At 54.5% G+C, this 18,107-nt stretch overlaps 1 protein-coding gene across 1 annotated transcript; it reads right to left on the reverse strand.

Annotated features, from left to right (window-relative positions):
- Positions 1-1,715: 1,715 nt before the first annotated feature.
- ENDOD1 (endonuclease domain containing 1) lies at positions 1,716-10,537 on the reverse strand. Its single transcript, XM_032196470.1, has 2 exons — positions 9,892-10,537; positions 1,716-4,583 (listed from the first exon to the last, which is right to left on the reverse strand). Exons 1-2 carry the CDS (start codon positions 10,234-10,236, stop codon positions 3,450-3,452), a joined length of 1,479 nt encoding a protein of 492 aa, XP_032052361.1. The 5' UTR covers positions 10,237-10,537; the 3' UTR covers positions 1,716-3,449.
- Positions 10,538-18,107: the final 7,570 nt, after the last annotated feature.

Raw genomic sequence — 18,107 nt, forward strand, 5'->3', positions numbered from 1 at the left:
CAAGGGGCACCTCAAAGGTCTCCATGGTTGGGACAAGTCCCCTCAGCCACCAGCCCCAAACTGAGCTTCACAGGCCGCAGCAAATGGTCACAATTTCAGTACTTTTGGAAAGAAAACATTTTTTTTTTTTTCACACTTAAAAGTGGAAGAAAATGAGACAGAAGGTAGGGTGGGCACCGCTCTGGGATGGAAACAGCCCTGTTCACGTGCCAGGCTTGCCTTTAGGCAGGAGAAAGTGCTGAACATCCACGTCTACACCTCAAATCCACACCGTGCACTGCTCTTGGATGTTTCTGGTCCTTCTTCCAAGCTGGACCTGAAACGCCTTTTCCACTAGAAAAGACAAATTGCTGTGAAAATTAAAAAAAAAAAAAAAAAATCCTGTTTGATAAATCATCCCTCTCTGACAATCTATTTCCTTGGAGATTTTCCAGCCGGCTGCAATGCTAACACTGCTGGGGAACCTGCAGGCCTTTCTGCTTGGCTGAAAAACACCGCTTCTGCTGAAATCAACGGCAGATGTCACCCGGTGTGAGGCATGTTCCCGAATCGAAGCAGGTCCGAGGCCATGCAGAGGGGAGAAATGAGGCCATGCCCCCGCGGGGTATCGCGGTTGTGCACACCTTGAGCTTTGTGCTGCCAGGCAATCCTTCCCGGCCAAACAAGCTGCTCATGTAGGTATTTCCCGACACCTTCCTCGTCTGCTGGCGCTGCCTAAGCTGGAGGGAGGACTCGGGAACGAGCAGGGCTCGGCTCCCTGCTCAGCTGCAGCAGCCCCTGTCTGCAGAGAGGAGCAGCTCCAAAACGTAAAATGGCACCAAAAAGGGATTGGGAGGACCTGAGCCTGGGGCTGGGGGCTGTGAGTGGTGCTGCCAGGGCTGCTGTGCTTGTAGGGCACGGCTCGTTTCTCTGGGCCCAACCCCGGAGCGAAGATAACTGCGATAAGAGCCACCTCGATGCGCGCAGAAGCTCCTGTGCTGAAGGGCTGGGTGGGCTGGTTGAGGGGAGATCACTTCACATCGCCTCCCCGTCCTGTGGGTGACTCCCAGCCCCAAATCATCCCATAAAGATAAGGAGGGGCAGCCCTTCCCCTGCTGGGCCACCCGTGGCTGAGGGCTCCCCTCCCATGTGCTGAGAGGTGCCCACACCTTACTCACCCCTGGTGTTTGTAGTTGGTGGAGAGCAGCTGCTCCTAGGAGTAGCAGGTCTTCTTCTAAACATCTGCTCGTACTGCCCAAGCCAGCAGCATCCCACAAGAGTGAATTACTCCCTGCCAGCCACAAAGCAGCCAAGGTGACCTGCCCGGGTGCAGCCACTGAGGACCGGTCTCCCCCTTTTCCTCTTCAGCCTCAAGCCCCAGCCCACGTGTGCTCAGGGAGCCGCTCTCCACGCAGATCCTGCCCCCGTTCCTGCACACAGAAGCCTCCTTTCCTGCTCCCGTCCTACCCCACCTCATGCAGGCTGTCTGAGCACACACCTCCTGTGGCACATAGAGAGCGAAACATGTCTGCTGCAACCCCCAGCTCCTACCTGCGTACTGTAATAAATGCGCTTTTGAAAATGCAAAGGTGTTTTCAAAGCAGAAAAGGGCCATTAATATCAGATGTCAGGCCTTAACAAAGAGTGACTATGCTGCTCTTACTTTCCTGATTAGCCGGAGCTCGCTGGGCTGCATTATCTTGTTTGCAGCTGGGACAGAAACGTGATACCAGCCCTCCTTTGGAAAAGTAACTTTTATTTTGTTAAAGCCATACATTTCCTAGGACAGAGTAAAGCTCACAAGCCATAAATCATGCCCAGATAAGAATAATCTGAAGCCATGGTCTGCAGCAGGATGTTGCTTGTTCTGTAACAATTACTGGGTGTTTCAGGCAGATTTCCCATGGCCTGCTCAGACATGCAGCAGAGAAGAAAAACGACCTGTGCTGGTTAGGGTTCGTCACGGCTGCAATCCGAGCGTGTTCAGACCCTTTTAACAGCCCCACGTCTGCCCAGCTTGGGTTGTGTTTGCCTGCTAGATGCAGAGGTAGGTCTGGATGCAAGGCAGGCGGCTGCCTCTCTGCTGGGAGCAGCGACCGTGCCCCTTGCATCCAAATCCCTCTACTGACAGCTTGAGGACGAAGGAGGGGTTTGTCAAGTGTTGCTGACTTTACCTGATTAGGCCCTGATGAGCACAAAAAGTTGCCTTTCCTCGTGAATGAAGCCAGCCGGGAGGCCACCCTTCCCCCACGAAGCACCTCTCACACGGGGTGCTTGGTGGGGGCAATGACGAGTTGTCCCCTGTCCCCAGCCACCTTAGGGGGGAGAAATCCTTCACTCGGAGGGTGGCACAGAGAAGCTGTGGATGCCCCATCCCTGGAGGTGTTCAAGGCCAGGCTGGATGGGGCTTTGGGCAACAAGCAGCAAAATTCCCCCCGTGCTCCCCGCTCATCTCCTGTCCCCTGCTCCCCAGACGCCTTTTGGTAAGGACACCACCAAGCCAGACCAGTAAGAAAGGCACAGCCACTTTTCTTCTGTCCTGCAGAAAAGCACAGGAGGATCACTTTCTGCAGTGAGCTGGGCTTTCCCAACTCGCCTGAGGAGGATGCCACAACATTTCCAATTCCCCGCCTGGGCACAATCCTGCAGCACAGAGGTGCTGTTGGATGTTGGATGAACAGAAGCAGGCTGGTCACTGGCAGCTGGGGTTGTCTCAAAGCCCCAGTCATGACCCACAAGGTTCTACCAGGCTTTGGAGCCCACCAGCCAGGGCGAGGAATTGGGGCTGAGGTCCTCAGTGCTCACCAGGGAGCGAGGAACAGCTCAGGGAAAGTGAGCTTGGCACAGCGAAGGGGAAATGCTTTCCCCCTGCAGGAAAGAACTAGAAGCTGGTGCTTCCTCACAGCCAGATCCGCTTGGTTTCAGCTGCCTTGAAGGAGCCACGAGGCACACCCGGCCAAACTCCTCCTCAGGCTCCACCAGCAGGTCCCAGAGAAGCGAGCAGTGCGGCCAGCAGCAGGACCTGGCCCCATTCCCTCCCCACTGCCCAGCCCCTCAGCCTTGCACCCTGCCCTCCTTTTCCCTTCTCCAGCTTTCAGAAACCGAATCCCTCCCCAGAGGAGCACCTCCACCCCACGGGATGTGCTGCTGCAGGGCGCAGAGGTCCCAGTGCCACCTCAGTGGGAAGGAAACAGCTTAGAGAGCATCCCCAGAGCTTGGTGTCTGCAGATCACAGAAAGTTTGTGACCCGCACCGACAGGATCCCAGTGCTTTAAAATAGACAGAGTTTGAGTCGCAGTGGTGGTGTCCCCTGACAAAGTTACCTCGGCCCTCCCTGTTACTCCCCCCACTTGGTTCATTATTATTAACGTCGCTACAATAAATACCAGAACGAAACGGACTGCGTTTGGCCACCTATCCTAGAGCTCCTCTTCCCCTTCACGTCTTTGCAGCCTCGGTTTCTCTCCCTGTCAGTCACCGGAGGAGCCTTTAGGGATGAACCGCTTGGCTATGTGGCTGGCCACGTAATAAAAGCCTTGCAGGAGGGTGGCTGTGGCATCAACGGCCAGCGAGAAGGTGCCACCGATCCCAGCGGCCAGGTCCTTGAGGACAGAGGGGATGGCACAGACGGAGTGGTAGGGGAAAGCAGCGAGGTGGAGGACGAACCCCACGGGGATGCGCAGGATCCTGTAGGTGAGGAACGCCACGTCTTGGACGATTTCCAGGAAGCCCAGCGAGATGTTGGCGACAACCCTCCCCAGGTCGTAGGGGATGCTGATGAGCACCATGCTGATGGCTTGCAGGTAGGACACCACCCCGCCCCACAGGCTGGAGGCTCCGTCCAGGAGGGTGCTGCCCACCCGCTTGATGACAAGCCACAGGAAGTAAAAGGTGAACTTCACCAGCTCCACCAGCAGGTAGATGAGGAGCTCCAGGAGTTTGATGAAGGGGGTGGCAATGATGCCAGCCACCTTTCTCACCAAGCCGCTCTCCTTGGACTCCTGCCTGTCGTTTGTTCCCACTTGTCCCCCGGCCCGGATCTGGCCGACGGCTTGCAGTATCGCTTCCACTTTCTCCTTGTTTTTGCTGTCTCCTCCACAGCTGCCCTTGAAGAGCTCGATCCCTGCCAGGAGCTGCTCCTCCAGCTCACCCACCTTCAGGTCTGCCAGGCTGTTTTCATCGCTGGTCTTTTTCACCAGCCCTAAGGACCACCCCTCTGCAGCGTCACAGCACGCCGCCAGCCACAGCGCCTCGGGCACCGACACCTTGCCTTTGACACGGACGCTGGAAGGAATCGCGCCCGCGAGGAGGTACAGGTGGTCCTTGCTGGGGCAGTGAGGGGCCAGGGCTTGCTCCACCACCCTCCCGATGTCTCTGTGCCAGGTTTTGCTCAGAGAGGGACTCAGGGGGACGGCGTTCGTCAGCGTGTAGGTGGCCGTCTGGAAGTCTTCCTCGTTGAGCAGGCTGGGGTTTAGCAGCCCCCGCTCGTAGCCAGAGCCCACGTAGTCTGAGGTCAGGGCTTGGTTGGCACCCAGGTTGGCCACCGTGCCAACGAGATCAGCCTCGAGCACCATCTCCTGCTGGTCGTTGTCCGGGTCATCTACCTGAAATGGCAGAAAAGGGTTAGTGAGTGCAATTTGCCTTCCTAAAAAAGCTAAAATGAGCCTTGAAGTGTATTTTCTACGAGGGCCGCTACTCCACGCTACAGATCACACCCTGAGATCCACAATCCTTAAATCTAACAAGCAACCTGGAGTCTCTGAACCATCAAATCTAAGCAACGAAGGAAAAAATCCATGAGGTGTAGGATGCCTAGAGAACGCATTTACCTCTCTGCGCTCACAGAATAGGTGGGACGCTGTGGCAGGTGACCTGAATTTCACTGCCCTGACCGCAGACGTGCCAGCGAGCTCGGGGCTTGTCATTAGCAGTCTGAACCTCGTCTTTAATGACCTCCCAGCATCGTGTGGGCGAGGACGCTGTCACCGCAGGTCCTCGGTGGAATCCGTGCTATGTGCCTGTGTCTGTCCTTCCCACCCTCCCGACCCCCAGGCAGTAACAACCCCTCCTGGCGCCTCGCACGCAGCCGGGTCAGGAGGTAATAAGCGGTGGGAGCAGGAGATTTGGGGCACCGCCGTGTGCTCAGGGCTTTCTCAGGTGGCCGCAGCTCTGCCTGCTCCTTAGTCACTCCTCTCGACACCGCAGCCTCTCCAAATTGTCATTTTCTTCCCCGAATTAGAGGGTGAGCATGCTGGCAGCAACTCAGGGGTGGCAGGCAGGCTCCGGCAGTCACCGCCTCGTGTTGTCTCTGTTTCTGCTCCCAACATCGTGCTGGCCCGATTACATTGTTCTCTTGGCTCATGTGTGCAGTTCCCTGCACTACATCATACAAATTTTGGAGACGTATAGGGCAAAGAGTTCCTATTCTACCCTGAATCACCCCCATCATCCTTCCTGGTCCCTTAGCTCTCCTGCAACCAGACAGATGTCCACTACTTACGTGCTTTAAACTTGCATGGAGCTGGCGTTTCCTCAGTGCCACAGCTCCTGCCTCACCTCCCCTGCGTTCGGTGTAGGCAGCTATCCGTCCTATCCATCCTCCTCCCCGTACAGTACAAACCGTGCTTTGGATGCTTCTCGCCTCAGGCAAGCCCCTGCAGGCTGGCCCCAGGACACAGCAGTGCCAACACAAACCGTGTCACCGGGCTGCATTACCCCCGGCTGCCTGCTAGGAGGGTTCTTGCTTCATTTTGAACCTGCTTCGGGACTGGGAGGCTTCCTACGTGCGGAGGCACAAGTCTTCGCTTTCTCTGAAGGCAGCACTTAGCAAGACTTCTGCCTTGCTCCGCAGCCCTTGCTCAGACACCCCGAGCTCGCCCTAAAGCTTCTGGGCTGCAGCTGGCCAGGAGTTTTGAGAGCTGAGACACCCAGCTCTGCCTCCTCGCAGGGATTCCCAGCCTGCAAGCAGCAGACGGCGTAGACTTGAATTTATGAGCTGATGCATGCATTCCTGGAGGTGCCTATCAAGCAAATATGTGGCCGGTTACCTGTTCGGCTGCGGGGATTTGCACATACCGCCGGGATTGTTTGGGCGCAGTTAGGAAAGAACACCAGAAATGTGGCTGTGTGCATGCGTGAGGCCCTGACATCACCGAGCGCCGGTGCTTACAATAACTCCCGGTGTGGTTTGTAATCACTCACGCACTGCTGAGTGCTTCGTGCCTCCTGTAACTCAGCCCCAAAGGCATGCTGGCTCCTGCGCTGTCTCTGACCTGCACGCAGGCTGCCTCTCCTCGCTGCCCCAAAAAACCTTTGGGTTGTGTCGCAGCAAGAGCAGATCTGCGTCCATGGAGCCGGCTGCAATCCACCTGCTGAAATACCCTGCGATGGCTCGGGGCAAGATCCAAGCAGACAGGCAAACACCTCATTCCCAGGGGGATTTAAAAATAAATTATTCATCCAAGCAGCTGTGCAGAACCGAGTCCAAGCACCTATCAATATTAAATGGGCTTCGTACAGTGGGGGTTGCCATTTTGCAGAAGGGAGTGAACCTGATGCTGAGGTGTGTGTTGTAGGAAGCTCATGGGTGGCTCCAGGAGCACCAGCTTCTCTCCATGGTCTACCAAGGCTGAGAGGAAAGCCCAGATGTAGCCATGGCTGGGGGATGCAAATCCCATCCTGTTCCTCTGGCTGATGGAAATCATCGATCAGATGGAAACACAAGGCGACTCACCCAGCCTGTCCTATCTTAGGAGAGGAAAAGCAACTCCTGTGTTCTCCATCTCTCTCAAGCCAAGACTCAGACCAAACTACAGGCTTTCAGATGACCAAAACATGACAAGGTGAAAGCCACCGTAGTGGCTTGCTCTTAACCCTAACAAGTCAGCAATAGAGCAGGTTTGGGGACCAAAGCCTGGGGGCTTCCCATCAGTGTCCTGCCCATCAGGACACTCCTGGCCTCTCATTTTTTATCAGTCCTGGTTCCTGGATTAATTCACATTTTCCAGCCGCCAATCAGCGCTGGGTGTAGCTGACATTCCTTTTATTTCTCATCTGATGACTACCTTGCTGCCACATTTGGCATTTGTTTCTGGTGCATGCATTCCTGAGGAGGTAGGTATACAGAGAGCGAGACAGTGCCCTCACAGCATAGATCACGATATGTTATAAAAACAACAAAAAAAAGCACATGACAACCCTGAGTCACGCACCAGCGTGCAGAGAGCATTTTTTTAGTGATTTCCTCCTGCTCGCTGTATCTCTGCGTGTGGGTGTGCATGCACACAGAAGTAAGTGCATGCCACTGCACAGTTCAGCCTGTTTGTACCTGGCTATCCCTGTCTCAGCGAGGAAGTTATGCAGAAAACAGACAGTGTAATCTCTCAGGGCCTTGATACAGAGCCCGTGTTGTGAAGAGCTCCCTTTAGGGGTTTCATTACCTGGCTTAGCTTTGGTAGGAATACACACGATAGGTACCAAATCTGTCCTCCGTTTCCCCTCCTGCATCAGTGTAGACCTGAGCCTTGCTGCACACCTAAGGCATGGTCCCTCTGAGCCAGAAAGCACACAAGAGCCCTGTCCCACCAGCTGACAGCCTTGCCTCAGCCTTCCTTTCTCCCCCCCAGCCTTTACCTGGGGCAGTCTGCAGCCCCATCAGGCCTTCGGCATTGAGTTAGCAAGGGACAAGTTCTCTACTACATGCTGTTGATCAAAACCACCACGAAACTGGCTCCAGTGGGGGATTTGGGCAGGCAGAAGGGAGATGATCTCTGTGCTCCCTCTTCCCCCAGTAGTGCCACCTGATGTGGCACAGGGGCTTTCAGGCACAGGGCTCAGCGATGTCCCCATCCACAGTGCAGCCTCCTCCAAGTGGCCATACTGGGATCTTTCCTTAGCTGTCCCCTTCACCATGGTCCAGGACCACATCTGGTTTCACTTGGTGAGGCTCCTTTCGCCCAGAGCTCACTGGTCCCCAGTACAGATCTACATCTTAATCAGGAGTCAGACAAGGGAAAATGTGGAGCATCCCTTCAAAGGTGTGCCATGCTGTCAGCTAAAGGATGCTTTTGAGTCAAAAAAAAAGAAGAAAACAAGCAAAAAAAATACTCAGAAAACATCAGTCAAAGGAGGAAAGAGGGAGGTGAGAGAGTCCAGGAGACTTTTTTTCTGTTTAGCAGAGGTGAGAGCAGCTTGCTCCAAGGAAGAGAAGTTCTCAAAGCTCTCAGCTACCCCACACTGTCACCAACCAGCACAGCCGAGTGTCAGATAGGAACAACCTGTCCCCACAGCATCCCACAGGGCTTCACTGATGGGAAGCCACAGAAAATCAAGGTAGAATCATCTTCTTTTAGTTTAAAGCCATTCCCCCTTGTCCTATCACCACATCCCCTGACAAAGAGTCCCCCCCCAGCTGTCCTGTAGCCCCCTTTAGGTACTGGCAGGCTGCTGTGAGGTCTCCCTGGAGCCTTCTCTTCTCCAGGCTGAACAACCCCAGCTCCCTCAGCCTGCCTTCATGGGATGTAGAGCTGAGAAATTTTTTTCTGGGGCTGAGATGATTTTCTGAGGAAGGACACACAAGGTTTGGGGCTCAGGAGCGTTATCAGGGACAACCACAAGGCGGTCAAGGCATGAGGGCCAGGTGACCGGGACGAAGGGAGGTGCTGCAGAAGCGGGCAGGGAAGGTGAGGGGCCCGCCATGGCGGTGAGCCAGGCCGTGAGGAGCAGGAGGAGGCATGGCGGCCAGAGGGGGTGACGGGCCTCAAGGACGCCATCTTGGCCGCCTAGCCTCTATGCCCTCGCTCTGACAGCAGGTGCTCGCTCTGCTAGGTGCAATTTGTGCTCTAAAAACTCCTTACCTTTCCTCGCCACTATAGCAGCAGCCTGCTAAAAGCTGTCCTCTGTCCCAAAAGGGCAAGAGGACACCTCTCACAGGCACCCATGCGATGGAAGGAGAGCACCTCAGCCTAGCCCTGAGAGCACAGCCAGGCTGAGGTGAGGACAAGGACACCTTCAGCTTTCAATCTCCCCTTCCCAAATTCTCCCATCACCCAAAAGGGGGCCACCAGTATGACAGCCACTCTTCTGGGACAAGGGGGAATGGCTTTAAACTTCATCCTGCCTGCACACAGCGCCCACACCCCAGCACCCAGCTCCAGCACCCTGCCCTCACCTTGCGCCTGCCTCAGCTCTGAGCTTAGCAGAGCAAAGGTGGCTACAAAATGATCACTGCTGGAAATTTAGGGAAAAAAACAGTTAAGGAAGAGTTAAGGTGAGGCATACTTGTTGTCATAGGGCACTAGCAACTTTTTAAGGATTCCTTTTAAATATAACAGACTCATGGAGCTGCTGAAACATGGTGGATGCCAGGGGAGCAAACCCCACCAAGGCTGCAGCAGCACTCAGGTTGCACCACACAGCTGGCTGCGGGACACGGCACCTCCCTTCCCCGCCCAAACCTGCAGCCGGGGCACGCTGTAACACTGCGAGTCAAGGTGGTGAGCCACGAGCACACACTTTGTCCATGCTGTGAGGCTGAACAGCTCTTATCAGGGCCGGCAGCAGGGCAAACTCCAGCTTGGCGCTGAGATGTTTAACCCCGTCACCCACCGGCAGTATCACCCGGGATATCTAGTGCAGGGGTGGCTTTCCTTGCCCCCACGCTGTGTTTCACACCCAAAAGCCTCCCAAAAGCTCTCCTGACAAGCTCTGTGGGACCAGGAACTGTTTGTTTGTCCAATTCCAAGCACTAAAATATCTCAGTTCTGCCCATAGGGAATTAATATCCAAAGGGGGGTTCACAAAATCCACGGAGCTCTGGGATTTTTGTTAAAAGCCTCCCCCCTGATAACAGCTTCACACCAGGAAATGTGCCCAGAAAATATTTGATTTACAGCAAAGGAAACACTGACTTACCTGCGGCTCGACCAGCCAGCTCTCCTCCTCATTTTGGGCTGCTTTTGTGTATTTAAAAGCTGAATAAAGAGGGATTTTGTCCTTGGTACTGTAGAGTGTTGCGAAGCGTGGCTCCCTGTTGTACTGCTGACAGATTTTCACGTGGAAGGGCTCGGTGAATCCTTCTGGTGGGACTTGTCCGGGGAAAAACACGTTGCACTCAGCAAAACCAGCCTCGTCCTCTCCCACGACTCTGCCCTGGGAAAAGCCTGGAAAAAGCAAGACGCAAAGCCAAAATAAAATCAGCGCCTTCATGGTCCGCTCCCTGGGGCTGTCTGCTTGCGCTGGGTACGGCGAAGGACCCATGCTCTGCGTCCATGCAGCGGCGGAGCCAGAAAGTGTCTGGAATTGGGGTGTAGCGTGCGAGGGAAATGAAATCTGAAACCCGCTGGTCCCTGCGGGGAGCGAGCGCTTCTGCAGGCAGCAGCCGCACCGCTCAACGCCAGCGATGCCTCAGTGACACCCGCTGCGGGCACCGCGGTCCCAAGGAGGTGATGCCGGCCAACCCGAAATCATCGGGGCTAATAGGGAGGAGGAGGAGGAAAGCCCTCGGCGGTGCTGGTCTGTAGCTGAGTGGCACCAGCGGGGTGTGGTGTCTGCATTGCAGCACAGTCCCCGGGAGGAATTTTGGCTGACGCAGCCAGAAATCTTCCTGGGGCTGCCAAGGGGGATGCTGCAAAGTCGGATCCACCGCCCAGGAGAAGGTGTGGGCTGCTCTGCCCAGCCACGAGCCTGGCCGAGGGAGTGGGAGGAAGGGAGAGGAGAGGAAAGAAAGAGGCAGCAGGTTACTAATGCTGCTGGGAACACACTCTGCCTCTTTTTGGGGTGTCTATCGCCGCTATTGCTGCCAGCACTGTGCTACACAGGAGCCTGGGAATGGCACTCTCCTGGAGCAGGATGGGGTGTCTGAAATCCTCCTGCAGTGCAGCATCAGCACACCTTGGCAGAACCTCCCCCGGGGGAGGCAGAAAGGCAGAGAGCCTTGGATCGCATGCCCCAGTCACAGCCACCTCTGGATGCCTGACCAAACATAGAACTGACAAAAAAAAAAATCTGTCTAAAGGGAATGAAAACACTGCTCAAGTTTATGATCAGCAGAGCTATCACCTGCCCTACACTGGACTTCTTCTGGGCAAAAGGCTGTATTACTTCAGTGAATGGGAAAATTAATGCTCTCACAATAATGGGGATGGAAAGGAGACTGTACAGCAGTTCCTCAGGGTCAAGAAAACGTGCAGTTTCCCACCCCAGAAGTTCAATATGATCCGATGTATTGCCAACAGCACCTTAAAAAATCCGAGGTGCTGAAAGCTCACAGGGTGTTTTCAGACCAAGCTGTCTCATATCATTCCAGTGATTTCCAAGCATGAATCCCCAGGTTCAATCAACTCTCATCTGCACATGAGGCTATATTGCAAATACAGCCCATAGTGTGCGTGACGCAAGGGGATGGAGGGTTGCTAAAGCTCCTGCCCGAGGTCGGAGAAGGAGCCTGTAAAAGTGCTAAAAATAATCCGGGCTCTAAGACTCATTCCCGCACTGGGGGATGACTTGAGTAGCACGGTGAGGAAGTACGTCAGTGCCATTTTTTGTGATGTTATCAGCCGGGGGAGACAGAGGCGGGCTGGACAGGCTGGGGAATGGCAGGAAACGGGGTAAGTGGCTTGTTTGGTTTGCAGGCAGATGCCTGGTCACCCAGCCCTGGCAGAAAGAGTTAGTCATGTGCAGGAAAGATGACGGGAATGAAAACACAGACGCAGCCCGGCCAGAACACAGCAGCTCCAAAAGGCAGGCTGAACATTGCGTTTCCCAAATGTAAAAAAAAAAAAAAAAAAAAAAAGCTCCTGGGAAATTGAAAACTGAAGCTAAACCTGAGCTATTTGATGTTTATCTGATCCCAGGCTTACAATTATCAGGGCAGCAGAAGAAAATATTTCCACACATGCGGTGAGCCCGGTGAAAGTGAGGCAATGCTTTTAAATATCCCACTCCAGCTCTGCTCTGCAGTATCCCGAGCTAGGCACGGTCCCAAGGCAGTGGAAAGCAGCTTGAGGTGTCTCCAGATGGGCATGACAGCAAGCAGCACGCCGAGCAGATGGGTGGCTCCCACCAGCAAATGGACACCCTGCCTCTCTCCTGGACCTGCACATCTGCCTCCTGCCCCCAAGGACACCTCAGCCTCACCGGGATGTGCAGCCCCAAACTGTCTTCCTAGCCTCAAAGGCCCCTTATCTGCTTTTCTGGCTCTTTTTTTCCTTTCAGGCTGTGAGGCTGGGCTGCACCTCCCTTTTTTTCTATCAGCAAAAATGAGCAAAGAACCCTTGGCTCAGCCTGAAGAGGGCTTGGGATCTCCTTCCCCATGAAGACCGTCAGTGTGGAACCCAACACGGACCAAGGGGTGACACTGCGACAAGCCCAACAGGGCTGGCAGTGAAGGCAAAGGCTTGTGGTTGATGTGAGGGAGAAGAGGGAGCCCGCAGAAGATGCGTGGAAGATGCCAAGAGGCAGGTGATGGTTACAGGGAAGAAAAGCGATGTCTCAGCAGCAGGAGAAGGAGTGTGGGTGGAGAGGAAAGGCTGCACACAAGAGCTTGCCTGCACGCTGAATTGGCAAGGAGAACCAGAAAGTGCATGGGGGAGAAGAGATTTAAGACAGAGAGACTGGAGAGAGGAAAGGGCAAGGAAAAAGGTGAGGCTCGACAAATGTTTGGGAGACTGGGGCAAAATAATTGCCCCAATTGCATTGCATAAAACTGGAGGACAGGTCAAGTGAAGAGATAAGAAACTGCTGAGGAAAGCAGCCTCCTCCTGTGATAAGAAAATGAGGAGAACATGAGAAGAAGGGGAAAAGGAGCTCCTTTCTCCTCACGCGCACGACCCTTCTAGCCTGGTCTTTCAAAACACACTCCACTCTAAATAATTCCCCAGGCTGGAGCTCCTGCCTCCCGCCATGACCTCCGGGTGCTGTGTGTGACTGTCCTGTTCTTCTGGGAAGAAAATGAAGCAGAAAGTGACTCTGAGGGCAAGCAGTCCTGCTGGAAGCAACACCATTTGATTCAGTGGAGACACCACTGCCAAAGATTTGGCTCGGAGCAAGGCAGTCCCAGCAGACACGCCACGGCATCTCAGAGAGCACTTCTGTCTCTTCCTTGTCTCATGGGGATGGAGTCTCTTTTTAAAATTAGCTTCAAAACTCAGTCTGGGAAAGAAGCCCAGTGCTGAGCTAGGGAGAAAAGCAGGAGTGAAAAAGTTTTCTGGCTAAAACTAAGAGATTCATTGATGGGAGGGAGAGGAGGCAGAAGGAAAATAAACTCTTTAGGGTCTTGTGTTTAGGGACTGTGTTAGCAGTGCATGGTTGCAGTTTTAAGTCCCACTTTAAACCAGGTCTTTCTGACAGCCTCTGCTGCTTACTCTCCATATTATAAAGATGGAGTACAAAAACCTGCATAGCAGGAGCCTGGTCCTGACAGGGACCTTGTAACCTGAAGTATCAACACATTGCATAAGTATGGAATAACTAATAACATCCAGAAGCTACATCCTTTAGCACTTTGTCACAACCTTCAGACCCAAGATATCTCTTCAACTGAAGGGACCAGAAAACAAGAGTTATGAGGAGTGACTGCAGGACCTGGGATTGTTCAGTCTGGAGAAGAGGAGGCTGAAAGGAGACCTGATTGCTCTCAGCAACCACCTGAAAGGAGGTGGCAGTGAGAGGGTGCTGGTCTCTTTTCTCAGGTGGCAAGTGATAGGATGCGAGGAAACAGCCTTAAGTTGTGCCAGGGGAGGTTTAGGTTGGACGTTAGGCAGGATTTCTTCAGGGAAAGGGTGGTCAGGCATCGGAACAGGCTGCCCAGGAAAGTGGTGGAGTCCCCATCCCCGGAGGGATTTAAGGGATGTGGTTTAGTGGTGGGACTCCATAGCTCAGGGCAATGGTTGGACCTAATGATCTTGTTGGTCTTTTCCAACCTGGATGATTCTATGAGTCTGTGATAACCCCCAGACTGTTAGAAACAAGCACAACAACGATCCTGTGTCTGACAGCCACAGTTAGTACAAGGCAGGCTTTTTAACAGTGTGAATGTTGAACTGTCGGATTGAGTTATTTAGGGATGTGCTGAAAGCTCCAGCACTTCCATTCTTGAAATCAAGACAGAAAGAGACAACGAGATTTGCTTTACAGCAATGACATTTTGTCACAGCCACAATAGGCCCTTCACACCTTAAATTTGTTCTGGACAGGGAAGTCAGTCACTTGCATGCTTTTCTTCTAGGTGTTATTATTTATTAATTGTCAACAGCTGATATTCCCAGGCCCCATGTGGTTCAGGCCGTGCTGAGACCTGTGCCAGGTGCTGCATGAGAACAAGCCGTGGCTATGCCTCGCAGTCTGTGCTGGCAGAGGACTCAGGGGTGGGACCGAATTTAGGCACAGGCTTGTTGCGCTTGCATCACCCCCGAAGAGGGGATGAGAAAGCCATAATCCCTGGGAAAGCCCAACCTGCTGGCAGGACCCAGCTTTAATCAGGAGGCAGGAGAGCGGCCGCACCCAGGGCTGCCTGTCTCCAGCAGCAATGGTTGGGAACCGAGTGGGGGGAGAAGGAGTGAGATGTTCTGCATTAAAAGCTTGGCCAGGCCAGTGGGCAGCGCTACGAGATGGGGTTTATAGCTCTGTGTGCCTTGTAGGGCCAGCCAGTGGGGTTTTCCTCATCCTTCATGGATCAGTGATGGAGATGGAGCCACCCCCGCAGCCCACACAGGGAAACAGGCACTGCGAGGAGGGGGGCACTCATCCCGTGTGGCTACGTGAGGATGAGATGGCATCCCCGAGACAAAGCTCTGCCTCTGCCCCGGCTGGGAAGGGAACCCAGATTGGCTACGGCTGGTGAGACAATCCTTGGACGGGCTCTGACACATTCCTGCCCCTGTGGGAGCTCAGCTCCTGAAAAATGGACTCGTTGGCCATGGTAGGGAAGAGCAAGGAGGTCCTTATCCACGCCTCGTTGCTAAAATACACCTTGGGACTGCTGCTAGGCGTGGATGCAATATCAGATTTTCCACAGGTTGCTTCTGACCGTGCTGCTCTTGGCCAATACTGCCTTGGGATGGATTCAAATGAGAAGAGCAGAGCCATCAGCCCCGGGATCCCGTCACTGCCCTGAGAACACAGCGGAGCTTCTGCTGTCCGTGTGTACACAGCAGCACGTGTGCTACGGCCAGGACACAGCTCTTCCCCTAAAAACCAACAGCAGCAGTGCTTTCAGGAACAATAACTGACAACAGGGTGGAAGGAAGTGCTAGTATTATTTATTTATTTTTGTTCTAAATAAAAGGGTGGCTGATTGGGATCGCAGGTTAAATTACAAGCGCAATGCTCTAGGTCTCTGGAGAGCAGACCTGACAGGCTTGTGGTTTTTTCCCCTCCACCAGGAGGCAGGAAGGGCTTGGGGTCGGCAGTCCTGCTCCTGTCCTAGTGCTCCACTCACCGTCCTGCTGCCCTGAGCCATTTCTCCTGCTGCTGGGCTGCGCAGAAAGTCACCTATTCACAAAATCCGAAGGCAAAACACCTTCTGCACTTTAATTCTGTAGTTAAAGCAGGGACAGGGACCTCCTGGAGAGCACCTGGTCTCAGAGCTGCCACTTTGGCAGTGATGGGGTGCAAGGCAGTGCCCTACCTCTCTCGGGGACTGCAACACTGCGAGCCTGGCTAGCACAGATTACGGGCCTTGCAGCTGGCACAGCAGCAGTCGGGAGTAGGCAGGCTCTGGACAGAGCAGAGGATGAGAAGCTGAAGGGGGGAGAGATGGGAACAATGCAGAAAGCACATTCACCACGCTCCAAACATTCCTGCGCAGCCCTACGCCCGCCCCGCAGCACCAGCCCCGTCTGTGCTGTGGGGGAATTCCCCTCCAGATGGATGGGGCACTATGCACAGCGCTGGGCTACTCCTCCTCGACCCCTGCTTCACATTTTGTCCACGGGGATGGCGAGATGAAGTTACTGCAGGCATGGCAATACCGGGATGGAGGGGAGCGACGGGGTGCAGCCGCTTCGTGTGTGCTTTGAGTCTGAGCAGCCCCTCGCACTGCAGGCCAGGGGGAACGGGAAAGGGAGGGGACACAAAGCTCAGTTTCAGTCACTGCTGCTCAGCAGTGATGATGTGTCAAGATCGCCTTGTTTTCATAGAATCATAGGAGTTTTCCAAGCTGCTGTTCGTTGTTTCCACTTGGATGGCAGTGAGTCGGCTTCTGCCCATCTCCAGAAGGAACAACACGGGCATTTGAGGCTCCTCCAGACCCCGCAGTGCCTCAGGACTGGACACGCACGATGCAGAGCTGTTACTGGAAGCTATAGCTGTGCCTGGCTTTTACAGAGCCACGCCATCCTGCCTGATAACGTGGCTTGTGGGGTATTTCACTGGTTTCCTTCGTACTGTATCTATACAGAAAGGCCAGAAAGAGAGGAAATCCAAAGATAGAGCACAGTGATGTGTGGGTGGCAGCCCCTGCCTTCTGGCCAGGCAATAAAATGCCAGTTTTTGAGTCTGGGAACTGCGGTGCTGATGCTCCTCCCCGACAGGCCGTGAGTGTCATTGTCAGCCAGCACTGAGAAGAGGATAAAATTAGCTTAGCTATTAGCAGAGCTGTTTGGTTAATGAATCAAACAGCAGGATATTTTTGCCTAATGCTGGACGCAGCCGTAGACAGAGATATGGGCTGGCTGCTCTTCTGGATGCAAACATCACATGGCTAAAATTAATTGCTTTACCCAAGCTCAAAGAAAACATTTGATTTTGTAGAAACAAGGCAGCTTCCACAGGAATGAGCGTGCGCCCAAGACCGAGGCCAAGAGGCACGAGCTGTGTGCTCCTCAGTGTCACCTGTGCTCCCTCCCTCCCTCGCTGGGTGCCTTTCGGTTGGCATCGCATCCGGGGTGGGCAGTGCAGTGGGACCTCAGGGAGCTGTGACCATGGGGACGCAGCGAGGGGAAGAGGCCGCAAAAGGAGGCGTGTGATGGCTCCAACCGATGGGCAGCTCAGCACCACCATGCTGCTCACTCATGGCCTCTCCTCACAGGAACTTACCATGAAGGGAAAATATGATGGGAAAAGCTCGTGAGTTGAGATAAGGACGGGGAGATCACTTACCTGTTACCACCACAGGCAAAACAGACTCATCCTAATGGAGATGAATGTCATTTGTTGCCTATTGCTCACAGACTCGAGCAGTGAGAACTAAAAGCAACCTAAAACCACCTTCACCCCATCCAACCTCTTCTACCTCCTCCAGTCAAATGGTGCCAGGGAACAGGGAATGGGGGCTGCGGTCAGTCCCTGACGCTTTATCTCCGCCGCTCCCTCACGGTCCCTCTCTGCCCCTGCTCCCCATGGGGTCCCTCCCACGGGATGCCATCCTTCCCAAACTGAGCCTGCGGGGGCTGCCCACAGGCTGCAGCTCTTCAAGAACTGCTCCCACATGGCTCCGTCCCACGGGGTCCATCCCCCAGGAGCAAACTGCTCCAGCACGGGTCCCCCACGGGTGGGCGGCAGCTCCCCCCAGACCCCCTGCTCCTGCGTGGGCTCCTCTCCACGGGCTGCAGCTCCGGTCCAGGGCCTGCTCCTGCGGGGGCTCTCCATGGGCTGCAGCCTCCTCCAGGCCACATCCACCTGCCCCACCGGGGGTTCCTCCACCCATGGGGGGGCTGCAGCGTGGAGATCTGCTCCATGTGGGACCCATGGGCTGCAGGGGGACAGCCTGCTCCACCAGGGGCCTCTCCACGGGCCGCAGGGGAACTTCTGATCTGACCTGTGGCAGCCGCTGGGCTCTGCTCACAGAGACCAACCACCCCAGCAGCCTCCCCAGCCCTCCCAAGCACCCACTACCAAACCCTTGCCACGTAAGCCTCATACAGCACACTCAAAGCCACTGTGTCAGACTTCGAGCGCAGCTCCAGCCCATTTCAGAGCCTGCAGGGTTAGATGAAGGTGGTCACACCTCAGAGATGGTCTAGATCAAGCCCTCAGCCTGTGCCTTTTCTTGCAGGGGATTCCTGCCAATTCTTGGGATTTTCTCTCTGTAGTGAACAGGTTACAAGGTCTCTTTCTCAGTACAAAGCCACTTACACCTGCTTGTGCCACCTTGAACCTGAAGGAGCAAAGGGAGTCAGCAGTGCAGTGTA

This window comes from Aythya fuligula, chromosome 1 (genome assembly GCF_009819795.1).
Source record: "Aythya fuligula isolate bAytFul2 chromosome 1, bAytFul2.pri, whole genome shotgun sequence".
NCBI classification, from domain to species: Eukaryota; Metazoa; Chordata; class Aves; order Anseriformes; family Anatidae; genus Aythya; species Aythya fuligula.